This window comes from Fusarium falciforme, chromosome 5 (assembly GCF_026873545.1).
Source record: "Fusarium falciforme chromosome 5, complete sequence".
Classification (NCBI taxonomy): Eukaryota; Fungi; Ascomycota; class Sordariomycetes; order Hypocreales; family Nectriaceae; genus Fusarium; species Fusarium falciforme.
Window position 1 is genome coordinate 3223230 of NC_070548.1, and position 22809 is coordinate 3246038.

Consider the following 22809-nt stretch of genomic DNA (forward strand, 5'->3'; position numbering starts at 1 on the left):
TCTGAGTACCTGCACCTTCCCTCGGTTTTACACTTTGACCTCACTTGTGCTCCCCCTCTATTACTTCTACCCTATCTTCAAGGATTCTACTCTCCAAATCGTTGATATACCTCCACATTCTTCTCATTCTTAAAGGTCATTTTCCATAATGACAACCTTTGAGGATGCGGCTGCCGAGAAGCCTCGTTCTGAGGCTATCGAGCAGCCGGAAAAGTTTGACAACCAGAACAATGAGGTTGCCGTCTTTGAAGATATCGACCCTGAAGAAGAGAGGAAGCTCGTACGCAAGCTGGACCGAGTCATAATGCCCCTGATGGCTCTTGTCTACTTCTTCCAATGCCAGTAACCTCCTTTCCATCGCCATCTGAAGCAACTCTGACATATCTTCTTGCAGACCTCGACAAGGGCTCCATCAACTACGCCGCCGTCTTTGGCCTCAAGACGGATCTCAAGCTCACCGGTGAAGAGTTCTCCTGGGTCGTATCCCTCTTCTACCTCGGCCAGCTCGCCTCCGAATACCCCGCCGCCTACATCCTCAGTCGCTTCCACATCACAATGTTCGTCGGCGCTACCATCATCGTCTGGGGCGGTGTTGAAATGTCCATCGGAGGAACTCAGAACTTTCACGGTCTCGCCGCCGCGCGATTCTTTCTGGGTTTCGCTGAGGCTGCTGTCTCCCCTGCCTTTGTCATCATCACTTCCAACTGGTATCGCCGAAGCGAGCACCCGATTCGAGTGGCGACGTGGATGTCGATGAATGGAATCAGTCAGATCGTTGGTGCCCTCCTGATGTACGCTGTTGGTGGTTCCAAGATGTCTATTGAGAGCTGGCGAGCCATCTTCCTCGTTTTCGGAGGCTTGACTGTTGCCTGCGGTATTGTCTTTGTGCTGTTGATGCCTAGGGATACAACAACCGCGTGGTTCTTGAACGAGAGGGAGAGGGAGATCGCTACGAGGAGATTGGCCATTGATCGGTCTACCAGAGATAAGGCTCACTTTGACAAGGAGCAGATGTGGGAGGCATTGTCATCGCCTTTGACCTGGCTGTATTTCATGATGGCTCTGTGCGTCACTTTGACTACCCCTATTCTCAAGGTAAGTGTCCAAATTGTGCCATCTTTCTTCATGATAGAGATACTAACAAAAGTCTTTAGTTCTCCTCGCTCGTCATCAACGGTTTCGGTTTCTCCAAGTTCCGCACTATGCTGGTCGGTCTTCCCGGCGGCGCCATCAACTTCGTCACGGTCTGGATGTCAGCCATCATCCCTCTCCTCCTACCTGGCACACGAGTCTACACAGCTATCGGCCTCACCTTGATACCTCTGGCCGGTTCCACAATCCTGCTCGCTCTCCCCGTCAACGTCAACGGCGGCGCCTCTTGGGGCATCGTTGCTTCGACGTGGCTTGCCTCATGCTCCTCTGCACCTCTATGCGCGTGTGCCAGTCTCGTGGCTAGCAATGTCAAGGGAAACACAAAGAAGAGTATCGTTAGTGCTGGATTCTTCATCACGTACTGTGTGGGATGCATCGTGAGCCCTCAGGCTTGGCAGGAAGAGGATGCGCCGCGATATACTAAGGGATGCATCCTCAGTATCACCAGCTGGGCCGCCTTGATCGTCACCCTCGTCATTTACATGACCCTAGTCAAGAGAGAGAACAGCCTCCGGGACGGAAAGGCGGCTGAGGGACAGATTGAGTATTTGTCTGCTTCGCAGGTGGGTGAAGGAAGCCATACTCAGATTGGTGTGTCAGTTGATTCGGACCTTACGGATGTTGGGGACAAGGGGTTCCGCTACAGCAGCTAGAATATCACTGGGAAACATGTTGGCTTGGTAAAAGATATGTGGATTATGTTTAGTGGCTATATGAATACCAGAGTATGTTAGGCGAATGCCTTTGAACTTGAAGTGACTTCTTTTATACATATGTGTTCCTCCATACAAACCAATGCTCGTCCTGACCTGCTGTATTTATTCAGTTCAATCTAGACGCAATCAACCATTAAAAATGAAGAACCTGTATTGTAGAAATAAAACACAGAGATCGCTCTCAAATACCATTCATAAACGCCCCTTGATAAACATCCAATAACCTAGTACTCCAAAGCCTCCCAATCCGCCAACTCAGCACCAGTATAAACAAATCCAGGCTCATGATAAACCCAATAAAGCCCATCCTCCCCCTGCAAGGATATGTTGGCCAGATCTCCATTCCCAGGAAACATTGCATTCAGCATCGGACTGTTGGACAGATCCATAGGCTGATCCCCCTCTTGCTGTCCACTTCGTTCAGGGTCAGAGCCACTCGTATGCGCAGCCAACCCCGCCGCCGCGTTGGCCGTCTCGTATGGCAGATCCTGGCCCGAGGCCGGCTGGTCTTGGGACGGGGGCCGGAGATGGAGACACATCTGGTCTAGCTCTCCTAGACGCTTCGCTGCTGCTCGGTTACCCACTGTTACGAGGTACTGGAGCACGCTTCTGGAGCCCTCGATCCCGCTTATGCCGAGGTTCCTGCCCGGGTGGATGGCTTCGACGAGGACGAAGACGAAGCCGACGGAGAAGAGGATGTCGAGGTCGAGGAAAGCGTTCTTTGCTACAATGAGTTGAATATTAGTAACCCTACTTTTAAGAGCTTCTTGGACTTACCAATCAACTCGGTGTTGCGAAGAGCTTGCAAGATCGCCAGGCTCTTCCGAGCCGCTTCGATGCATATTTCACCGAGTCGGCGCAGGGTTGGGCTTAGGTTCCGGGCGGACTCTGACTCGCGATCACGGACGTTGCGAGCCATGTAGAGGAGTATAGGCCGGACTGTATGGATCACGGCCTAAGTTGCGGTCAATATCAAGAGTCTCCCACGTTTCGCAGGTCGAAGTACCTGATAGATACTCAAATAGAGCGACGCGCTTGTTCTCGCATAGGAAGGATCGGCGTCAGAGAATAGTATACCAGCTACTGTTAAGCCTGTAGGACTAAAATTCATGCGGTACTCGGCTGGCATTGTGGATTCGACATCGTGGAGGGAGTGCAGAATGGCCTCAATGTCTTTGATGAAGGAGGTCTCCGAGTTTGTGTTTTGCACATAGATTGCTTCCAGGAGGTCAACCAAACTTGAACTTTTGGAATCCGGAATCCCACAACTTACTTGAAGTAATACGACCAGTGATCTGGGCAGCTCTCACGTTGACTCGGATGGCAGCAGCGGATGCAAACCCAGCCACGTCAGTTGGTGGGCCAATGGATATGGCTTCATCTGCAATAGCCATTGGGTAGCCTCCAGCTGCAGCTAATCTCCTAAAGGACGAGTCAGTTTCTAGTTGATAATAAAGAAGCAGACTAGCAAACCTCTCTTGCATATACAGGGTCCACCAGAGGCGACTGCGGTGAACAGCTTCTGACCGCGACAAGTTGCCATTGCCCGTCGACTTGTGCATTCCATGGCTGATTGCTAACCTCAAAGCCATGCTTGCCTAATGAGTAGTGAGCAAAATGCATGAACAGAGAAGAAAGGGGTGACAAACATAGAGATAGGCTTCATCCTTTCGGTCTGCAACCTGAAGGAAGAGGGCAGCGAGCCCCACAACTTCGATGCCTAATATACTGTGTTTCTTCATATCACTCATTGCCGGCATGTGTTTCATGGCTTCGTTGAAAAAGGCAACCCCTGGGACTTCAGAATCCTCGACAGTCCCCGCACGGAGGAGCTTCCCTATCGCCAAGACAAAGAGAACCTGAACAAACCAGAGCCCGCGGATCGGTGTCTCGTTCCCAGTATCCCGATAAAGACGTGATAGGCTATCGGAGAAGGACCGGATGTCGAATAAATGCTGAGATATGCCGACGTTTAACACGACAAGTTCCAGAAGCTGGTTGGCCTCTTCCTCGGATGGCCAACCACGGACGTTGGCGATTAGCTCGCGATCCAAGTGAGGGGATGCAACCGCCATGGATGCCGCGGGACTCTTTTCTGATCCAGCAGTAGATCTAGCTAGGAGAAGTGTTCGGATCTCGGTGCCAAAGATCTCGCTGGAAGATAGACTGGGTTCCGGCAAGATGGCTATAATAGATGAGTTGAGAAGGTCTTACAAGAGCGGGCCACACTAACCTCTGGGTGCTCGACTGGTCGGCACTCTTGTCGAAGGTGGGACACGATCTTCATTAGGGGGTCGCTGGCCAAGAAGCGAGAAGGCAGAGGTCTCTGAACGGGGAGTTTCAGCGGCCCTTGTGCCGAGGTGGTTGTCAGCTACGGGTGAGTTGCCCGTATTCCTTGTTGTTGGAGGATCACCATTCGAGGCACCCTGATCTTGAGATGGAGAGTCTATACCGCTGTTAGTTTAACTGTAATCAGGGACTGAACTATAGCGTACCTTGCTGAGCGGCTGATGAACCAGTAGCTGGCTGTTGACGCTCGTAGTCAGCAACCTTTTGCTGGAGTTGTTGGACTTGCCTACAGCTTCATCAGAGATTATACAACTTGGAGATGAGAGGAGGTAGCATACGAGACGGAATACATCTTGCGTTTCTCAGACGTCGCAAACACACAAGTCAGCTGCCGTTTACTGCAATACCGACACGGCCAGGTGCCGGAGCACTTGACCTTCTTGTCGCGACAGACATTGCAAGCAGTCGAAGTACGCGCAGCCTCAAGCTGAACAGAACGACTCCTCCGTCTTGCAGGTCTCTGCGGTTCCTCCGGACTCCTGCTCCTCTGTGCCGAACGCCGGGAGGTTGACGACCGGGGTGCCGGGTCCGGGTCCATGCCGGGTCCGGACAGCAACAGGTGACAGCGCGCGATCAAGACAGGAGGAAACGCGGTGGAAACGTATGATTGAAACAAGCGGGCTCGAGGAGCCAGTCATTGATTGAACTGCGCAAATCAATTGAGAGAAACGAGATGAGGGTCATGCCCATCCGAGGCTAATAATGTTTTAGCGGATAATGGCCCCAACTTACAGCTGCTATAGCGGTCTGGAACCCCCTGCGTCACAGTGCGGGTGAGTGAGCGTGAACCGAAACCAAGCCGACTAGGCTATAAGCCGATCTCAACTTGGATGGCCAAGAACACCGTAAAACAGAATACTTTCGACAATACCAAGAGGCGATACTTGATCAAGACAATGAAAAATAAAGACATGAGTTTTAGACAGTTCAAAATTTGACAATCACATGTCACATCCCAACTCCAACAGTCTACTCTAAACCATCTGGTAAACCGCACCAACAGTCCCCTCAGTGTCCTCAAAGAAACGGAACAAGCCATGATCACCCTCCTTCTCCTTCTCGCTCAACATCTTACCGCCAGCCTTCTCGATGATAGGGCCGATGGTGTCGACATTCTCGACGAACCAGTACACGCAGATGCCACCCTTGCCGGGGGCAAAGTGACCAGTGTGGTCTGGGGCCTTTTGGATGCCGCCTGTCAGGCCCAGGCTGGGGTTAAAGTCAAACATCCGGATCTGCTCCTTGGGGTACTTTTCAGAGTTATCCTTGAAGGAGAACTTGAAGACTGTCTCGTAGAACTCGGATGCTATAGGGTTGTAAGTGACATTGGGGACAGAGGGGGATCAAGACACAACACCTACCACGGCCGACGTCATGGGCAGGAATACCCATCCAGACAGGGGTTCCAAAAGCAGGAGGCTTCCAATCAGACATTTCGAGATGGATATTGAGTGAATATCAGAGAATAGATAAAAGGGACGAGGTTGTTGATGGGCAATGGCTACAGACAAAGAGAAGAGAGTTCAACCTAAGGCTTCAAAGGCTACACACCCCTTTTTATAACCCATCCTGAGACTCATTCACGCTCATTCACGCTCTCGAATCTCATTTACGAAGCGGGGAACATGGACAGACTTCCCTCCGGTGGCTTGAGACGGGTGACGATGCTTACACGTCTCCAACAATCAGAGCGCGTCTTCTCAGCCATGGATCCAGTAGCTCAAGCGCCAGCTAGACACGAATACACGTGACTTTTCCTCGATGTCACACAGTGCGTGCACGCATAAATCACAGTACAAGGGACCCCTCCATGCCAGAAAATGAGATGGCGGGGCAGATCAGCAATTATTATGGCGCGCATCGGGCCGTCACGTCACTCGTCGCGACAAATCGACATTTCGAATCTCCCTCCTTTTCTCCTTGTCTGCAAGTGACTTCTGAGATACTGTACAGCAGCGCAGCCATGCCGGAACCAGTGTCGGTCCTCTTTGTGTGCCTAGGCAACATCTGCCGCTCGCCCATGGCAGAGGGCATCTTCCAGAACCTTGCCAAGCAGCCCGAGGTTGGGGGTAGGATTGGGCGCATCGACTCTTGCGGCACAGGTGTGTTTGAATTGGGCATGGAAAAGGAGGCCATTCTGCTAACAGTCGCGATAGCTGCGTACCACAGCGGCGAACCCCCGGATGACAGAACCATGGCGACTCTGGAGGCCAACGGGATTACTGACTACGACCATCTCGCGCGGAGGGTATGTTGTCATCCCCCCCTGTCAACTCAATCGGCGGCGGTGCATAACTTGAGACTCACTAACGTCGGCTTGCAGTTTCACCCCAGCGACTTTAACAAGTTCGACTACATCTTCGCTATGGACCGGTCAAACCTGTCGGATCTCCACCGGCTACAAAAGAACAACCCAGACTCCAAGGCCAAGGTGATGCTCTTTGGCGAGTTCAGCGGGACGAAGCGGCCCGAGATCGTCAACGACCCCTACTATGGAGGAAATGAGGGCTTCTCCAAGGCGTTTGAGCAGTGCTCGAGGTTCTCCAAGAACTTTCTCAAGGAGATCCTCGAGGAGGAGTAGGCGACGGTTAAGGGGGGAGAGGAGAGGAAGAGGTGGAATTAATACCCGATATATGTGCATAGAGAGAAGGGGATAGACGTGCTAGAGATGAATTAGACTATTACCTGCGCTATTACACGGCAGAGATCCGATGGCCATTGGCTGAAGGGTTCCGGCGAGATGGTTCGTTTTGGAAATTAGTTGATTCGACGTCGATCCAACAGAAGCAGTTGAAACCTTGTCTCAGATTCCGGCGGCGCGGACCGCCCAGACAATCCGTGGCTGGCTTACATACGAACATACGTACGTCCATCCGAGGAGAGAAAGTAAAAACTCACCAACGGCAGTGCAGTGTTTGCTTTCGGCTTTGATGAGTCCCACTTGCGAGATTCAGCCCTACGTTCCCCGGGTCGCCATGCGGCCGCCTAGTGGCCAGAGGGCTCAAATTGGGTCGACGAGGATGAGAAGACAAGTGAGTTACGTCCTCACCTCAGACGGAGATGCAGCTACATCGGGGGTCCCGGGCTCCGGGTGAGAAAATGACATGTGTCCACGACACGGCATTTGGATTTTCTTTATCTCGCGACGAGTGAGTGGGTGTGTCCAGTTGCCGAGAAATGCTGACCAGAAAAGCTGAGCTGACCATGGTGCAGTTGATGATTGTTGCTCAGCCCCCTCACGTGTGGCACAGGACGGCCTGCGGCTTGGGTACGAACCGGCGCTGGAATTGGGCTTGGCGACAGAGTTTCCGGTCCCGACAAAGACTGGAATCAGCGGCGTGCATCACCTTATCGTGCACATTTTCTCAAACACGAGGATTTACCCCCTTTCTGTAACGTCCAAACCCGGCATGTTTTTTATGTGATTCAAGCAAAATCAGGGGTGACAGGCTTTGTCGTTGTCGCGCGGCTACGAGGTGAAGAGCTTGATACGGCGCCTGATTGGATGACGCACCCTGTGGGGGCCGCGAGCCCAGCAAATCAGCCACACGGCCAGGCGGTGACCTTGGCTGCGGGGTCCTCCCCCCTCCTAGCGGCTCCGACCACTGGGGGACCCGCCCGTGTAGTGGACTGTAGCAGGCTAGCAGCCCTGGAGATCCCCGCCAGTAGCAGCTCAGAAACGGCCCCCAATGGTTGCAGCTGAGAGAGTGAGAGAGTCCATCCATGGCTCGGGCACCATGAGAGCTCCATCCATTCATCCCCCCTTCCATCCATCGCTCAAAAGGCCAACCCAAAGCGTGTGCCACCAAACTACATACATATATCGCGACGCGCTGACGTTTTTTTTTTGGGGGGCCCTTTGTCTCCTCCTTCTTGCTTTCTCACAAGCATCTTCACTTTGCGCTGCCGTTCGTTGTCTGGTGACGACGGCTTCTCTCAGAGCTCTCTTACCCCGCCGAATCGTCCCGCACACACTCTCTCACCATGGCTGACCTCCAAGGACGGAAGGTCTTCAAGGTCTTCAACCAGGACTTTATCGTCGATGAGCGCTACACCGTCACCAAGGAGCTTGGACAGGGCGCCTACGGCATCGTCTGGTGAGTTTCTTTTTACCCTGCGCCTTTGTGCTGTTGCTGCCCTCTTTCTCTTTCTACCCCGCCGCATTTGCTGACGATCGCCCCGCCTCGTCGGGAGATGTAGTGCTGCCGTAAACAACCAGACCAACGAAGGCGTCGCTATCAAGAAGGTCACAAATGTCTTTAGCAAGAAGATTCTCGCCAAGCGCGCCCTGCGCGAGATCAAGCTGCTCCAGCACTTTCGCGGCCACCGCAACGTGAGTCGCCCACCCGTCACCTCGAGCTGTTTCAGCCCCGGCGCATTCCGACCAACAGACGCAAAACGACGTGTATGCTGATGCCCGACCAACAGATCACATGTCTGTACGACATGGACATTCCTCGACCCGACAACTTTAACGAGACGTACCTGTACGAGGGTTAGTCAGATATACCTGGGAGAGATGCACACAAGATGAGCTGACGCGGCGACAGAGCTGATGGAGTGCGATCTGGCGGCCATCATCCGTTCTGGCCAGCCCCTCACCGACGCCCACTTCCAGTCCTTCATTTACCAGATCCTGTGCGGTCTCAAGTACATCCACTCGGCCAACGTCCTGCACCGAGATCTCAAGCCCGGAAACCTGCTGGTCAACGCCGACTGCGAGCTCAAGATTTGCGATTTCGGCCTGGCCCGAGGCTTCTCGGTCGACCCTGAGGAGAATGCCGGCTACATGACCGAATACGTCGCTACTCGATGGTACCGAGCTCCTGAGATTATGTTAAGCTTCCAGAGCTACACCAAAGCTAGTACGTGATGGCCTATGTGGGAGTGATTTGTATCTTGCTAACTTGAGTAGTTGATGTTTGGTCTGTCGGCTGTATTCTGGCCGAGCTGCTGGGCGGCCGACCTTTCTTCAAGGGTCGCGACTACGTTGACCAGCTGAACCAGATCCTCCACATCCTCGGAACCCCCAACGAGGAGACGCTCTCGCGCATTGGATCTCCCCGAGCCCAGGAATACGTGCGCAACCTGCCATTCATGCCCAAGAAGCCCTTCCCCAGCCTGTTCCCCCAGGCCAACCCAGACGCCCTCGACCTCCTCGACAAGATGCTCGCCTTTGACCCCTCGTCTCGTATCAGCGTGGAGCAGGCTCTTGAGCACCCCTACTTGCACATCTGGCACGACGCCTCGGACGAGCCTGACTGCCCCACCACCTTCAACTTCGACTTTGAGGTGGTTGAAGATGTCGGTCAGATGCGCAGCATGATCCTGGATGAGGTGATGCGATTCCGACAGCTCGTCCGTACCGTTCCCGGACAGGGAGGTGCTGGCGGTGCTCCTGGCCAGCAGGGCGGCGCTCAGGTCCCCATGCCCCAGAGCGGCAACCAGTGGACCGCTGAGGATCCCCGACCACAAGAATATGTTGGTCACGGACACGCGGGACTCGAGCAGGATCTCCAGGGCGGCCTCGACGCATCGAGGAGGTAGACATATAGTCTATTGACAGGAGACGGTAGACAGCGAGCTCTATTCTAGAAGAATCAGAGACACAATGGTCAAAAGACAAAAAAAAAAAACAGCTTCAGGAGGGAGAAGACGCGGCCTTGGATAATTTTCGAGAGCTTAATGCCCGGACCGGGAGAGTCGGGGAACAGACAGTCATGGTAGCTTGGATGGCGGCGAGAAAGACATGTCTGATGCATGTGGCGTGAAGGATAGAGGGTCAATTCCCCTCGTCCTTTTTTTATATTTTCTACAAAACGAGATACGAGATATATTATATCGTCCTTTTCTGTTGTCTTGTTGTCTTGTAGCCTATACGTTGGTGTATTGTCATGATCAAGTATATGCCGGAAACAGGAGTGAACGAGCAATTTGATAGGCGGCTATGCTATACACACGAATATACATAAAGACGATATATGCTTAGATTACTTATGATCGCTTTTTACTTGAACTTGGCGACTCTATTGAAGCGCAATTTGTGATTTACTCCTCAGCCTCTAGGATTGGCTTTGCTATTGCCAAGACCTAGTATGCTCTCAGTCCTACCATGACTAACAGACAAACAATGCATCACCTTGGTGTCATCTTTCAGTCGACATAAATAATCAGGTCTAGTCATTTTCAGCTTAGCAATTGTCTTTGTTCAATTGTGCGATAAATTAAGAGTTAATGAGAAGCCTCGAGTTTGCCCGCGGCCTCACTGTCCTCGAGGATAGCCGTCGTTAAAGTCACGCTCTATCTAGCTCGGATATTATTGTATGTTTTTTGAGGGAGACTGTATACTAGTCTTTCTTAACCGTGTTAAAGGTGTTGTTGAGTGGACTATGGTCTCAACATTGACCTCGTTTTGAGATGAAGGCGACGGCTTCCTGCTGTCGTCCACTCCAACTACGGATTCCACAGTTCCCAACTTCATAGCCCAGAAGTTCTCCATTTTATGCTAGATATGTCACTGTGTTTTGTATATTGATTCATGAGGCCTATTATGTACCGTAAGCGGGCTACTAAGGGAGCGGATAAATGACGCACATTCTTGACATATATCCCAACACAAGGGCTGGATAATGAAGCAAGATGAGGTCTAGTTGGCCTTGAATTATGTTTCTTTCCTCTAACATACTTATCATCAGAAGAAAATAATAGGAGAGTAAAAATGATTATGAGAATCCGCCCAGCACAGTCTTGGTGCTGTGCCAACCCGGAGCATTCAAGCTGATGCACCAAAATATCTACTCGTATTATTCGCAAGGAAATATTTCAGCGGGCATGGCCAAGTTTAAGATTTCTTTGCTCACTTGATGTGCGTAATGCGTCTGTCCAGCTCCTTCGTCTGCTGTCTCTCAGTCGGCACCAATGTCTTGAGGATCTTGATGCGAAAGTTTACAGCTTCTTTGCGTTGTATTTTGTTTCACACTCGTGGTGGTTTCCTCCCTCGTTATCACATCGACCTTGGACATCAGGGTAAGTGAACATAGTGTTGTCAGAGTTGGCCATATCTGAGGCCGTGAGGTGTTTCGGCTATGATCACTATCGTGGACGTATTCGGCATGTCAAAGCATGCTTCTAGTGCTTTTAATCGCGGTGGCTGACTCGGAATTCCTCTGGATTCAACGATCAGTGCTGGATGTAAAACTGACAACAGACGTTGAGACGTGATGGAGTTGTTCTTGGGAGTGGCTATAGGTCGTGTGGAGGTATGACTCTCACAACAAGTTTCTGTCATTCATGAGCTATTCCATAGACAGGGGTTTCATCGAGGCAATTGTGCGGCCAAGAACCGAGGTGCGAGAGCCGGCGCCGGTCAAGTACTACATCAAATTGTAAGTTGGCAAGAGGCCATTGTCATTTTGCCGAAGGATATCGTGACGTTGACATACCTGGAATCTCGTATCCAATAGTTGAAGAGGGGCTGAGCAGTGGTGATGCTGGGTTCTTGGAGTGTTGATCATCCATAGGTTTCTGGGTAGAGGGTGACGTCTACTTGGTCGATCGAAGGAAGCACGAGGTCGATCAAACGATAAGCAAACTGGAAGAGAGGAATGACCACATGGTTATTCACTATTGTACACCAATTGCCTTCCAAATCAGGCATGACGATAAGCTTTGAATGCATCCAAGGTGTTTGCACCATCTCAAAACTCTACGTGTCCAGTCCACGCTTATCTTGTTTGACAATACAAACGAGTCTCTGAGGATAACCTCACTTTGTGTGAAATGCTCCCAGTTGAATGGGAGGCGAGGCGCTAGAGTCGGTTGCAAAGTGGATAAAACCCGCTCGACCCACGATCGATGTGCGGATTGATGATCTTGGACAGAATGAGCCGTGACACGGGCCAAACCTTGTCTCACCTCGGCCAGATCTCCCCGACGACTCTCTTGGACTTTCTGCGTCATTCAACAATGCGATTGAAGCCGTCAATATGTTTTCGAGGGTCAAGGCTTATCTGCATGTCGACTACAAACCTGGAGAGCGGCGTCTGGTGCAAAAGATTGACTTTTTCATCTTGACGTTTTGCTGTCTGAGTTATCTCGTCAACTACGTACGTTGCCCTTCCCTCACAGCTCTCATGCGCTTATGCCTTAATAGCTCGATCGCATGAACATCAATAATGCCTATGTTTCTGGCATGAGGGACGAGGTCGGGTTCAAGGGAGATCAACTGAACCAGGTCTTGACCTGCTTCACCGTCGGGTACGGCTTCACTCCCAATGACCAGTCACTTCTAACACGTCCCGCAGATATGTCCTGGGCCAGATCCCCTCGAACCTGTCCCTCCAATACATCAAGCCTCGCATATGGTTCCCCCTCATGATGCTCCTCTGGGGCGCCCTCACCATGGTCACCGCCTCTGCCCGCAATCCCCAGTCCATCATGGCGATTCGCTTCTTTCAGGGCATTTGCGAAGCTTCTACATTTGTCGGCACACACTACATCCTCGGATCTTGGTATACTGAACGGGAGCTGGGAAAGAGGAGCGGCATCTTTACTGCTTCTGGCCTGGCGGGCACCTTCATCGGGGGTTTTATACAGACGGGCATACATGAGAGTATGGATGGCCTGAGTGGGTTGAGTGGATGGCGGTGGCTGTTCATCATCGACGGTCTCATTACGATTCCTGTCGCTGTGTATGGCTTCTTGCTCTTCCCGGATACACCACACACCACAACAGCATTTTACCTCACCGAAGAGGAAAAGACCCTGGCCATCTCACGAGTTCCGCCATTAGAAGAACGACCTCCTCTCACACTGAGATTCGCCAGAAGCGTCCTCACGTCCTGGTTCTGGTGGGGATTCGTCATCCTCTGGATCATCGCCGGCGAGACCGAATCGTTTAGCTCCAACGCCCTCCTCGCCCTTTACATGCAGAACCACCCAACCAATACTTATACTGTCTCCCAGCTGAACAATTACCCAACCGGTGTCCCCGCCGTGGGCATTGTTTCAACCATGTTCTGGGCCACATTGACAGACTTTCTAGGAGGGAAGCGTCACCTCGTGGGTTACTTTATCGGGGTGACTGGCATTGCAACCTCCATCATGATCCTGGTAGCTTCCAAGGATCCAACAAGCTCAGCATCAACGAGGATCACGTTTGCGGCATACTACTGGGCTGGTGCTGTCTACGCCTGCCAGGCCACGTTTTTTGCGTGGTGCAACGACGCCATGCGTCATGAATCTGCCATGTTTCGAGGCGTCGTTCTCGCGGGCATGAACGTCGGCAGCAACGCCGTCAATGCCTGGTGGAGCATTGTTTTCTACGGGGCTTCAATGGCACCCTGGTTCATTGTAAGTCCCTTAATCTGAGGTGCGACATCTGTCTAACTTGTGTGCAGAGAGGGATGTGGGCCATGATTGCGTGTTGTATCGCCTTGGTTCTATGGTGTGCAGCGTTGACTTGCAAAGATCGCAAGTATCTTAAAGCGAAGGAGGCTATGGATTGTGAGACAAGGGGGCTGAACCAGAGTCAGGAGCAGGATGCTGAGAAGAACAAGGGCTGAGTATAGCAAAGAATAAACTGGCAACTGAACGAGGCTTTATTATGATAGGCTAGAGACTATCAGTCTTAAACATTTATCTTTTTTCCCATTCGTGAGTGGGGATTTAGCTGTCATCGCCCAGAACTTATAATCATCTCTCTCCTCACGCGAGGCCCAATATTGCTCTCCAAAGCCTCGCTTCTGCTCCCTCCAAGCGCTACTCGTCACAGTCATGAGTCAGGTCATGGATAAGGTCGGATATAAGTGTCACCAAAAGAACACCACTGAAATCATCCTTGTCATGGTTCATCGGTTTGCATGCTGTCCCCTTGGCATCTTTTTGCTGTTTAGATTGTGTCTTGAGAGGCTCAACTTGCTTGGAAGAGATCTGAGGATTCTTTCGAGCCTCTTTTGTCTGTGGTTGGGGCTGGGGTTGGTCTGGAGTCTGTTGGTGGATTCGAGCTCGTTGCTGTTGGAGGAGGATTTGCGCTGGTACCTGGAAGGTACGCAGGCTCGATACTGTCCGGGCCCTGGCAAGAGCCGAAGCAGCGTTTTGACGTAAGGGCGCTCGAATCATGATTGCGGTAGTTGTATCTGCATGTGTCAGATGGAGTGTCTGTTGGGTCAGGGGTGGTGGATAAGGCCTCTCGCAAGACAAGATAGATGCCAGTTCACGGCCAGGTTGTTAGAAATATGATGGTGAAGAATGAAGGAATTGCACAGGGTCAAAAGTCAGGCTTTTAATATCATGCTACGGAAGGTCTTAATCTGACCGAATAGAGGAGAAGCTTTGCGGAAGCGGGATGAGCCGCTCTGTGACGGCAGCATTCGAGTATCTCAATCTTGACCAGAGCATTGTTGAAAGGCTAGAGTCATTGTTTTCTTGAATTACAAGTACATGAATCGTTGCCCGCGTTGATTTACTTAACATGGTACCGTTTTGGGAGAACATCCTTTCGATTTGGTGCGTGTAAGTCCCTTTTGAGGCATGGTCGAGGGTGAACCTTTCAATTAAACTTCACTTTTACACCCGAGAATGCCCGGAAAATTACATCTGTTCAGAGAGAAGACGCAGTAGAACTTACTGTTGGGGACTTGGCTTTGGAGTACGCATTCTATGTTCGTGCCACATCTACCTATAAGTCACATCGCAGATTGCTTTCGACGCTTCACATTGAAAAACATGTTGAGATGTAACTCATTTCAGTTGATGTTTAACTAACTACCTATCCTATCCTGTCCTGTCCTCGTCCCATTAAAACAAATCCCATATCAACCCGCCAAATGCGCCATGCATGAACCAGTATCTATCACGCAAATAACAACGCCATGAATGAGAGGACTTCCAATTGTAACCCTTTTTTTGGAAAGAAAAATGCCCCGTATGAAACCGTGGTATCTGCCCTGAGAAGCCGAAGAGAGAGAGAAAGCGACCTTTGGGGTGCAAAATAGGTATAAAAGCGATCGTGAGGTGACCATTTATAAACTCCGAAACCCCGGTCTATCCTGAAAATATGTAATTGTGAAATGAAAGGTGTGAGAGTGTAGAAGGCTTAGCCGTAGAACCAGTACATGGCAGTGTACGAGGTGCTATCGGTGCCGGCGCTCTTGCAGCCGTGGGAGTTGCCGCCAGCGGTGAAGACGCGGTAGACGGAGGTGACGCCGTGGCTGCCACCAGCATCACCGAGGTAGAGCCAGTCAACGGCGCCAGTACCATCAGGACCAGCGCTGGCAGAGGTAGGGGCCTTGACACCGGCGACCTTCTTGGCAAGGAGCAGCTGCTGGGCCTTGGTGAGGTCAAAGGTGGGAACACCGTTGGCGTTGAAGTAGTGGTGGCCGGCGAAGGGGATCTTCCTGTAGCCGTCGAGCTCAAGGGGGGCGTCCTGGGGGAAGGGGTTGGTGGAGGAGGCTCCGATGCCGTAAGTGTTGAGGTTGAGGGGGATTTCGTGACTGGAGAGAGCAGTGGCAGTGAGAGCTGCCCACTTCTCCTGAGAGAGGGAGACGCGGCTCTGGCCGGGGTAGAGGTGAGTTATGTCGTAGAGCATGGCGAGAGCACCAGCGGCGGTGGCGTCGGAACCATCTCCCTTGCAGGTGTAGTTCTGGATACCAAAGCCAAGGGCGATGTGCTTGAGGGTAGCGCCTTGAGGAGGAGACTGAAGCTCTTCAGCTAAAGATGGTGTTAGTGTCTTGTTTCAAGGCTTCAATGGCTTGTGTTAAACTCACCACCAGTCTGAGGAAGAACTGGTTCAGGCCGCGAGGTAGTGCAGCTGGAGCCAGGACGATACCGAACAGGGTTAGCCAGAGCCAGAGCGGCTGAGGCGAGGAAGAAGAGGGAGTTGGCGAGCATTGTGATGTAGATGGTGAGGTAGGATGAGACACAGGGCGTTGAGATCAAGAGGTAAAGATGGTGTCGATCTCGAAGCAGCTGACCAACGAGAAGAGAGGCGAACGAGGTTATGAGGGAGTAGTAGACGAAACGAAAAGAAAAGAGGAAGAGCGTCTGATGGAGTTTATACCGGGCGCGCGGCAAGGAAGGGCAAAGGAAAGCCAAGAGGCGGCAAGGCTAATAATAAACGCTACGGCCAAGGGATGCCACTGGATGAAGGGTGTCCACCTGGGCGCTTAACGGCAGAGTGTTGCGCAGAGAGGCGGGGTGTTGGTATGGATGGGTGGAGATTGGGCAAACAAGGGTGTGGTGTGGAAGAGGTTCCAGAAGAAGAGAAAGAGAAGAGAAGATGTTGGTGATGAATTGATATTGTGTAGTTGAAACGAGGAGACGAAACGAGGGTTTATATCAACTTGACAAGCAAGAGCTAAACAAGTGCTGGGCCTGCAATCTCGAGGGGGTCCGTTTGAGAATAGACACTTTTGTTTGCTTGCTCATCAAGTCTGACAAGAGGAGAAAAATAATAAACGGACTAGGGGCCTCATGCAATGCAACGCTGTTCGCTTGACCGGCGCAGGTGAGAAAAAAGAGGAGGGGAGGGAGGGGATCCGGGCGGCCGCGTCCAGAGGCGACCCTAGCGTGGGAGAAAAGAAGGCTGGGATGGAAAGGACCATCATGTGGGCTCTGCTTTTTGCATTGCCGTCAGCCTGAGTAAAAATTCCGCATGTGTTTGTGTGGTATCGTGGACTGAAGGAGGCGGAGTGGGAGCAGGTTAAACCATCCATAGTAAGCAGTCAAACTTTTGGAATCAATTTTCTGGAATTAGCATCTTAGCAATTGGAGAGAAGGCGCAGCAAGACGGCTCGTCAATGATCCGCAACGGCTGTGATCCTGCCGGTATAAAGTACCAAGGACGGTCAGCACGAGGTACAGTAAGTAAGGGTACCCATATCTGTAGCAATAGCAATAGCAATGCCATCCTTGACTCGCTTCTCGATGAATGCAGAGCTACCTGAACATGTCCAGCCCCCCCTCAAAGCCAAGAAGAGAAAAGAACTCGGCATCTTAGACATCTCGATTCCACGTCTTGGGGACCCAACGGGGCTCGGCCACGACACGACAGTTGGCATCAGCAAGGATTCCGATTTGCGAATGCGTACCCCAGTCGAGAAGAAATCGTAAGAGGTCAGCAGCAGCTACAGCAAGGCTACAGCTTGCATACCATCCCCACTATCAAGTCGAGATGAGACAGGCGAGGCAAACGAAGAACGAGAGGTAGAAGAAGCAAAATAGGCGAACCCATCTATCTGAAAGTCCTCGCTTCTGCCCGTCGTTTCAGCTGAAGCCCCATTCTCTGACTTGACCTAGGTAACTTGGAGGCTTAGCGTCTCTGCAAGGGCTCAGACGGCAAATCTCATCCTCATTTCCTCCTCCCTTTCCCGTGCATTAAATTAGACGCAATCAAGTAGAGACGGGATAGAGTCGATACGGTAGGCAATTAAAAAAAAATGTCTCTTTTCACCGGGAGCTGAAAGAAATGTCCCGAAGCGTGTGTGCAGCGCGCATGGTTTATGTGCCCAGAGAATTACGCGCCCACAGACGCGCTGTCTAAGCGTGGTTGGCTCGTTTCCCTCGGCTGGAAGCATTCTCCCCTCTCAGCAAGGATCAATGAGAGCCACTGCGGCACGGCACGGGAAGAGGGGGAAGCCACGTTTCGCGTGCGTTTTGGTGTTTGAAGCTAGATCCCAAGCCAAGCTACACAGAGATAGGTCAAGTAGCATGGAGATGGACCCAAAACATCATGGGGGATCTGTGTTAAAACGCCGTTTTAACGGTCAAGACGAAAACAAAAAAGGCTTGGCTTTTTCTTGGGTCCTACGTATACGTATACTCACCTGAAATGTGGTTGAGGGTTGCACAAGGCGTTCACCTGAGGGCTGTGTCACTGACCGTGACTCTCTGTTGGTTGGACTCTGTTGGCCCTGCTTCCAACCCCAAGGCATTGACGCTCTGCAGACTCAATTGAATGCGTCTGTTGGTCTTGACAATCACAATATGCCTTGCCAACAGCGCCAACAGGCATAGCCATACCAATTGATGTTGTTCTACTCTGTACAAGTCATACCACACTACACGAGCTGACTCCCCACGTTATGACCGGCCCCACTTGCACATCTTCTCGGCTCCTCCACGGGTCCAGCTACACCGACTCGACCGACTCCTCTCTCCTCCGTCTCCGTCTCGGCCCCGGCATCGTCTTCCGCCCACCATGTCGCGCCGTGCGCCCAAGGGCGAGTACATCGAGACGGTGAGCAGCCCTCTACCCCCTCTAATGCCCAGACACTGACTCTGACTCCTAGGACACCGGCAACAAGGTGGCCCGCAGGGCTGTCCTCGTCGGAACTCAAAACATCATGCTCGGCGGCAAGACCGTCATCCAGCCCGAAGTCATGATCCGCGGCGACCTCTCCCGAACAGCCCCCTCGTCCTCGTCCTCTTCCTCGTCCGGCGCCCCGGCCAGCAACACCGCCGTCGCCATCGGCCGCTACTGCTTCCTCGCCCGGGGCGCCCTGCTGCGTCCCCCCGGCCGCATGTACAAGGGCAGCTTCACCTACATGCCGCTGCGCATGGGAGACCACGTCTTTGTCGGCCAGGGCACCGTCGTCCAGGCCGCCACCGTCGGGAACCACGTACAGATCGGCAAGGCCTGCACCATTGGCGAGTTTGCCATTGTCAAGGACTATGTCAAGATCCTCGACGGCACAGTGGTCCCTCCGAATATGGTCATCCCTAGTTTTTCGGTTGTTGCTGGGCAGCCTGCGAGGGTTGTTGGAGAGATTCCCGAGGGAGGACACGACGAGTTTGAGCTTCGGGATCTGTACAAGACTGTGGGCAACAATCCCCAGCCTCCTGCCTCGTGAGCTTTCAGAGTCAGAGTGAGTGTACGCAGGGATAGGCAGGCGACCTGCTCGTATTCGACTCGTGGGCATAAATCTTGTCTCAGCAAGAAAACCGGTGTGTTGCCTGGTGAGCGGCCAGTTACGCAGACCTCGCGAGGCCATCATCATGCGTCTTTGTAACGGCCCCTGAAACTCAAGGAGGATGCGGTCGAGATAATGGCCACTCTACCAAGTGACCTCTTACATCAGAATACCGGGTCACCATGCACAACACATACGAGAGAATATTCATGCTTGTTGACACAAAGACGAAAACAAAGACTAGGCGGAGGAGGATGCCCCTAGAATAGCCAAGTTAATGATACCCTTTTGATCTTTTCTTTCGAATCGCGTCGTTCGTTTGAGAACAGTGCATGAAGCTAGCCAGGCTTCCAACTGTGACAGTGCCAGCCTCCAGCGGATAGCATCATGCGCCAAACAACCCATAACTTGAAGTATATAGAGCACCATGCATTAAATAACCCATGACCAGAATTATATAGAGCATCATTACAGCGAGACACTTGCAGAGATCTCTCACAGTCGCATTGTTTTCATGCCCCTTGTTTGTTGCGTTCATAGCTGTCGAGTGAGGAAGCGACAGCAAGGTCCCCGTCATCGATACATCTAGGCAACCAAGCTAGAGACTCGATAAGCTGCTGTGGCAACTATCTCAGACTCTCCCCCCACTCGTCTTCCCCTCCCGAGTCTTTTCCTCTTCACCAGAGTTTCCCTCCTCCCCTTCAGACTCTGCCCTCACGCCCTCTACCTTCAACACAACAGCTCAATACTCGGCTTCATCGTTATCAAACATCATTAACGATGGCGCCTTTCCCCTCGAAGCTCGTCACCGCTTATCCGCCTTGGTGCGAGGATGTTGGCAGCCAGAACCTGGAGCCTACTCCCCAGCCATTTGCTCTGACACTTCCTCACGTTATCCGCCGCAACACTGACCTCTACAAGGCCATCGGCGAGATGGACGACCTCACTGACAAGGCTCTCAAGGAGCGCCTCATCCCCCTCTGCCGTGAGCTGCAGGAATACCAAGAGCAAGACCAGGAACAGATTCACGGTCTCTCCAAGGCCATCGTCGCCAAGTATGGCGAGTGCTCCATCCGTGTCATGCGTCGCACCTGGGACCTCTATCTTGCGCTCACCACTACCCCCGAAATCCCTGGCGATGACCCTGGCATCTTTGACCAGACCGAGTGGCTCTCCAGCATCCGCCGGGTTGTGCTGTACCGAATGCACATCCGCCTGCTTCGTGACCAACTTGATAATGCAATCGCCGCTTAGTTTGCGGACGACTTTCAGGTCATCAGCAAGTTCCAGGAGGAAGGTCTTCAGAGCACCTATGTCACCGATGTTCTCGTCCAGGAGCAGTCAGACCGCATCAAGCGTGCCGAGAAAGAGCGCGAGATCTTCCAGGCCATGCACAACGAACTCACCCAAGAGGACCTTGAGGATATGCCAGCCTACAAGAGCACCGCCCTCGGAGAGGCTCCCCTTTCTGCCCTCCGCCGCTGCATCTACACAGCCCAGGTCTTCCACCAGGCTCTCCGCGACAGGGGAGAGGGAGTCCTCGAGAATGACGAAGAGGAGATCAAGTGGCTCTACCAGGCCAAGCAGCTCTGGCACATTGCCGGCCGTGCCGCCATGAGCTGGGCTCCCCGCCGCCACGGAGAGATTCAGGGTATTCTTACGGTCTACTGCCAGGACCTCATTACCCGTCGTCGCCGCGAGGGTTACGAGCGTGACGCTGGACTCCGTGCCCAGCTGGAGGCCATCCTCGGAGATACTCGCCACGGGAACGCCTACATGGTAACTGACGAGTCCAACTCTGACGAGAATGAAGACAAGAATGCCGAGGACAAGGGGAAGGAGAACGCCGACTAAGGAGTTTCACTGACTGGCCCACCGTCACGACTACGTGACTCAACGGAGATCGATCTCAACATAGAAGGAATTTGTTTCTTGGCAGCATACTCAGCCAGTTCCAGCTGGCTTACTTACGACTGTTATGACTATGACACTACGGGATGAGGGCTATCACAACGAAGGGAATCATTGATCAGCGAGCACTGATCTCAAACTCGTCAAGCGTACCGTCAAGGATCACTCGGTAAGTGTCTTCATGTCTACAATAGCAACTAGATGAACAAGCAATTGCTAACGAGCATCGATCAGCACACACGAGGTTATTCATCGAAACGGGAGGTTATTCGTCGGCGCAGGAGGTTACCAGACCGCGTAATGATTCATCAATCAGGACGAGAGGTTATCAATTAGGACAGGAAAGTCCTTCATGTAAGGTTTACTCAAGAGCCAGCCAGGGTGGCGCTCTAACTATCAACGATACTCACTAGCTACATCAATCGCTTCTTTTCTGGTCATGTTTGCTGTCTTTCGAGCGACTGTGTCTTCATGGCGCTCTGATGCTTGCTCCTTGAGATCTTCTAGCAAGCACACCCAGTCAAGGATCACGGATTTGTTCTACAGTGTATATCGCCCATTGAGCTGGCGGTTTTGTTCTCGAGCGCTGAATTTCTGGTGTGGACTGTGAATTTTGTGTCTCCTGGTAAGGCCAATGCCCTTACATCTGGCTTCTGGTGCTCGAGTTGTTCGTCCAAGGTTCAACGCAGCAGGGAACACTTCTCGTTGAGTACACCACCCATCTTACACTACCCGCACCAAGCACAGGTGAGAACCGTTTGTCTCAGGAGGACCCGCTACCTTGTGTACTTTATTGCTGAGCCAGCCCTCTTCGTTTTGTTAGCAAATAGTCACACGTACATACTCGCAGTTACACCGACAAAGAAATAGCCCAAAAGTAATGTACTACAGGTCAGAGCAAACAGTCTTGGTCACGAGTTTATATGCCAACATTGTGGCTTGATTCCGTGTCAAAGTAGCTTTGACAGGGCTCCGTGGTCCAAGGAAGACAACCTCAGCTCCTTGCCGGCAACAGTGGAAAGCCATTGGTACCTGACACGACGAGGGGACGAACAAAGGCAAAGTTCCCACTACCCTCTAGTCACGAATATCACAGGCTTCATTTTGTCTATGTCTCTTCTAATCCTATTCCAGATGCCGTTTGCACAGCAGTGTGTTGAGCATCCTCTGCTTATTTTTTTCCGGATAAAGCCTGCATCAGACCACAGGCTCGGTGGCATGATCCATTGACAAACAAGGAACCCCAGACCCTTTCACTTTCCAAACCCGGAAGACACCCTCTGCAGGTCATATTCCATTGCTTTTATAGTTCCCGTCTCCTCCGTCACCTGTGGATCACTCCCTTGACGTTGCACCAGGTTTGGCCAAGGATCCCTAGCTGCGGGTGTCTGATGCATCCCGAGCCCGTTGAACCCTGGAAATGTCCAATTTTAGATCAGGTTCCTTCAGCCTTGTCAATGTGTGTTCGGCTTTGTCTCGGTGTGTGACGTCGTTTTTCTTGTGTCTAGTTTACGAAAGGTCCTTTGCGTCTATCAGGGCGATTTAATTGTAGCCTTGGACACATTCAAGGGATCAAGAGGATACGTCAATCTATGCTTCATATGAGCTTTAGTCGTCGAGGGTTGTTTGCTTTGACAATAGTAGCAAACAGGGCCAAGACATGGCTACTCCCCATTCTTGTCAGTGCTCGCCGGTTGCCAAGTGCCTTGGCAGTAAATACATGCCTATCCGATCAGTGTCCACAAGCTACACACTATATATAAGTGGCGTCA

At 52.0% G+C, this 22809-nt stretch overlaps 9 protein-coding genes across 9 annotated transcripts; 6 read left to right on the forward strand and 3 right to left on the reverse strand.

Moving 5' to 3' along the window:
• Window positions 1–148: 148 nt before the first annotated feature.
• NCS54_00720900 (MFS domain-containing protein) lies at window positions 149–1805 on the forward strand (the record flags this gene model as incomplete). Its single annotated transcript, XM_053152640.1, has 3 exons — window positions 149–338; window positions 395–1095; window positions 1155–1805. 3 exons carry the CDS (start codon window positions 149–151, stop codon window positions 1803–1805), a joined length of 1542 nt encoding a protein of 513 aa, XP_053008615.1.
• Window positions 1806–2092: 287 nt separating this feature from the next.
• Window positions 2093–4509, reverse strand: NCS54_00721000 (Fungal-trans domain-containing protein; the record flags this gene model as incomplete). Its single annotated transcript, XM_053152641.1, has 9 exons — window positions 2093–2592; window positions 2646–2823; window positions 2875–3086; window positions 3142–3290; window positions 3342–3466; window positions 3518–4053; window positions 4102–4314; window positions 4364–4443; window positions 4496–4509. 9 exons carry the CDS (start codon window positions 4507–4509, stop codon window positions 2093–2095), a joined length of 2007 nt encoding a protein of 668 aa, XP_053008616.1.
• Window positions 4510–5191: 682 nt separating this feature from the next.
• On the reverse strand, window positions 5192–5651 carry NCS54_00721100 (VOC domain-containing protein; the record flags this gene model as incomplete). The annotated part of the gene is made up of 2 exons (XM_053152642.1): window positions 5192–5523; window positions 5579–5651. 2 exons carry the CDS (start codon window positions 5649–5651, stop codon window positions 5192–5194), a joined length of 405 nt encoding a protein of 134 aa, XP_053008617.1.
• A 427-nt stretch (window positions 5652–6078) lies between these two features.
• On the forward strand, window positions 6079–6798 carry NCS54_00721200 (Hypothetical protein; the record flags this gene model as incomplete). Its single annotated transcript, XM_053152643.1, has 3 exons — window positions 6079–6319; window positions 6374–6465; window positions 6541–6798. The coding sequence occupies exons 1-3, from the start codon at window positions 6181–6183 to the stop codon at window positions 6796–6798; spliced, it is 489 nt and encodes a 162-aa protein (XP_053008618.1). The 5' UTR covers window positions 6079–6180.
• Window positions 6799–8201: 1403 nt separating this feature from the next.
• On the forward strand, window positions 8202–9764 carry NCS54_00721300 (Mitogen-activated protein kinase; the record flags this gene model as incomplete). The annotated part of the gene is made up of 5 exons (XM_053152644.1): window positions 8202–8314; window positions 8418–8550; window positions 8646–8712; window positions 8768–9082; window positions 9133–9764. 5 exons carry the CDS (start codon window positions 8202–8204, stop codon window positions 9762–9764), a joined length of 1260 nt encoding a protein of 419 aa, XP_053008619.1.
• Window positions 9765–12196: 2432 nt separating this feature from the next.
• NCS54_00721400 (MFS domain-containing protein) lies at window positions 12197–13780 on the forward strand (the record flags this gene model as incomplete). The annotated part of the gene is made up of 4 exons (XM_053152645.1): window positions 12197–12322; window positions 12370–12473; window positions 12521–13568; window positions 13616–13780. Exons 1-4 carry the CDS (start codon window positions 12203–12205, stop codon window positions 13778–13780), a joined length of 1437 nt encoding a protein of 478 aa, XP_053008620.1. The 5' UTR covers window positions 12197–12202.
• Window positions 13781–15312: 1532 nt separating this feature from the next.
• NCS54_00721500 (Hypothetical protein) lies at window positions 15313–16106 on the reverse strand (the record flags this gene model as incomplete). Its single annotated transcript, XM_053152646.1, has 2 exons — window positions 15313–15926; window positions 15983–16106. The coding sequence occupies 2 exons, from the start codon at window positions 16104–16106 to the stop codon at window positions 15313–15315; spliced, it is 738 nt and encodes a 245-aa protein (XP_053008621.1).
• Window positions 16107–18414: 2308 nt separating this feature from the next.
• On the forward strand, window positions 18415–19066 carry NCS54_00721600 (Hypothetical protein; the record flags this gene model as incomplete). Its single annotated transcript, XM_053152647.1, has 2 exons — window positions 18415–18453; window positions 18506–19066. The coding sequence occupies 2 exons, from the start codon at window positions 18415–18417 to the stop codon at window positions 19064–19066; spliced, it is 600 nt and encodes a 199-aa protein (XP_053008622.1).
• Window positions 19067–19906: 840 nt separating this feature from the next.
• Window positions 19907–20980, forward strand: NCS54_00721700 (Hypothetical protein; the record flags this gene model as incomplete). Its single annotated transcript, XM_053152648.1, has 2 exons — window positions 19907–20317; window positions 20381–20980. 2 exons carry the CDS (start codon window positions 19907–19909, stop codon window positions 20978–20980), a joined length of 1011 nt encoding a protein of 336 aa, XP_053008623.1.
• Window positions 20981–22809: the final 1829 nt, after the last annotated feature.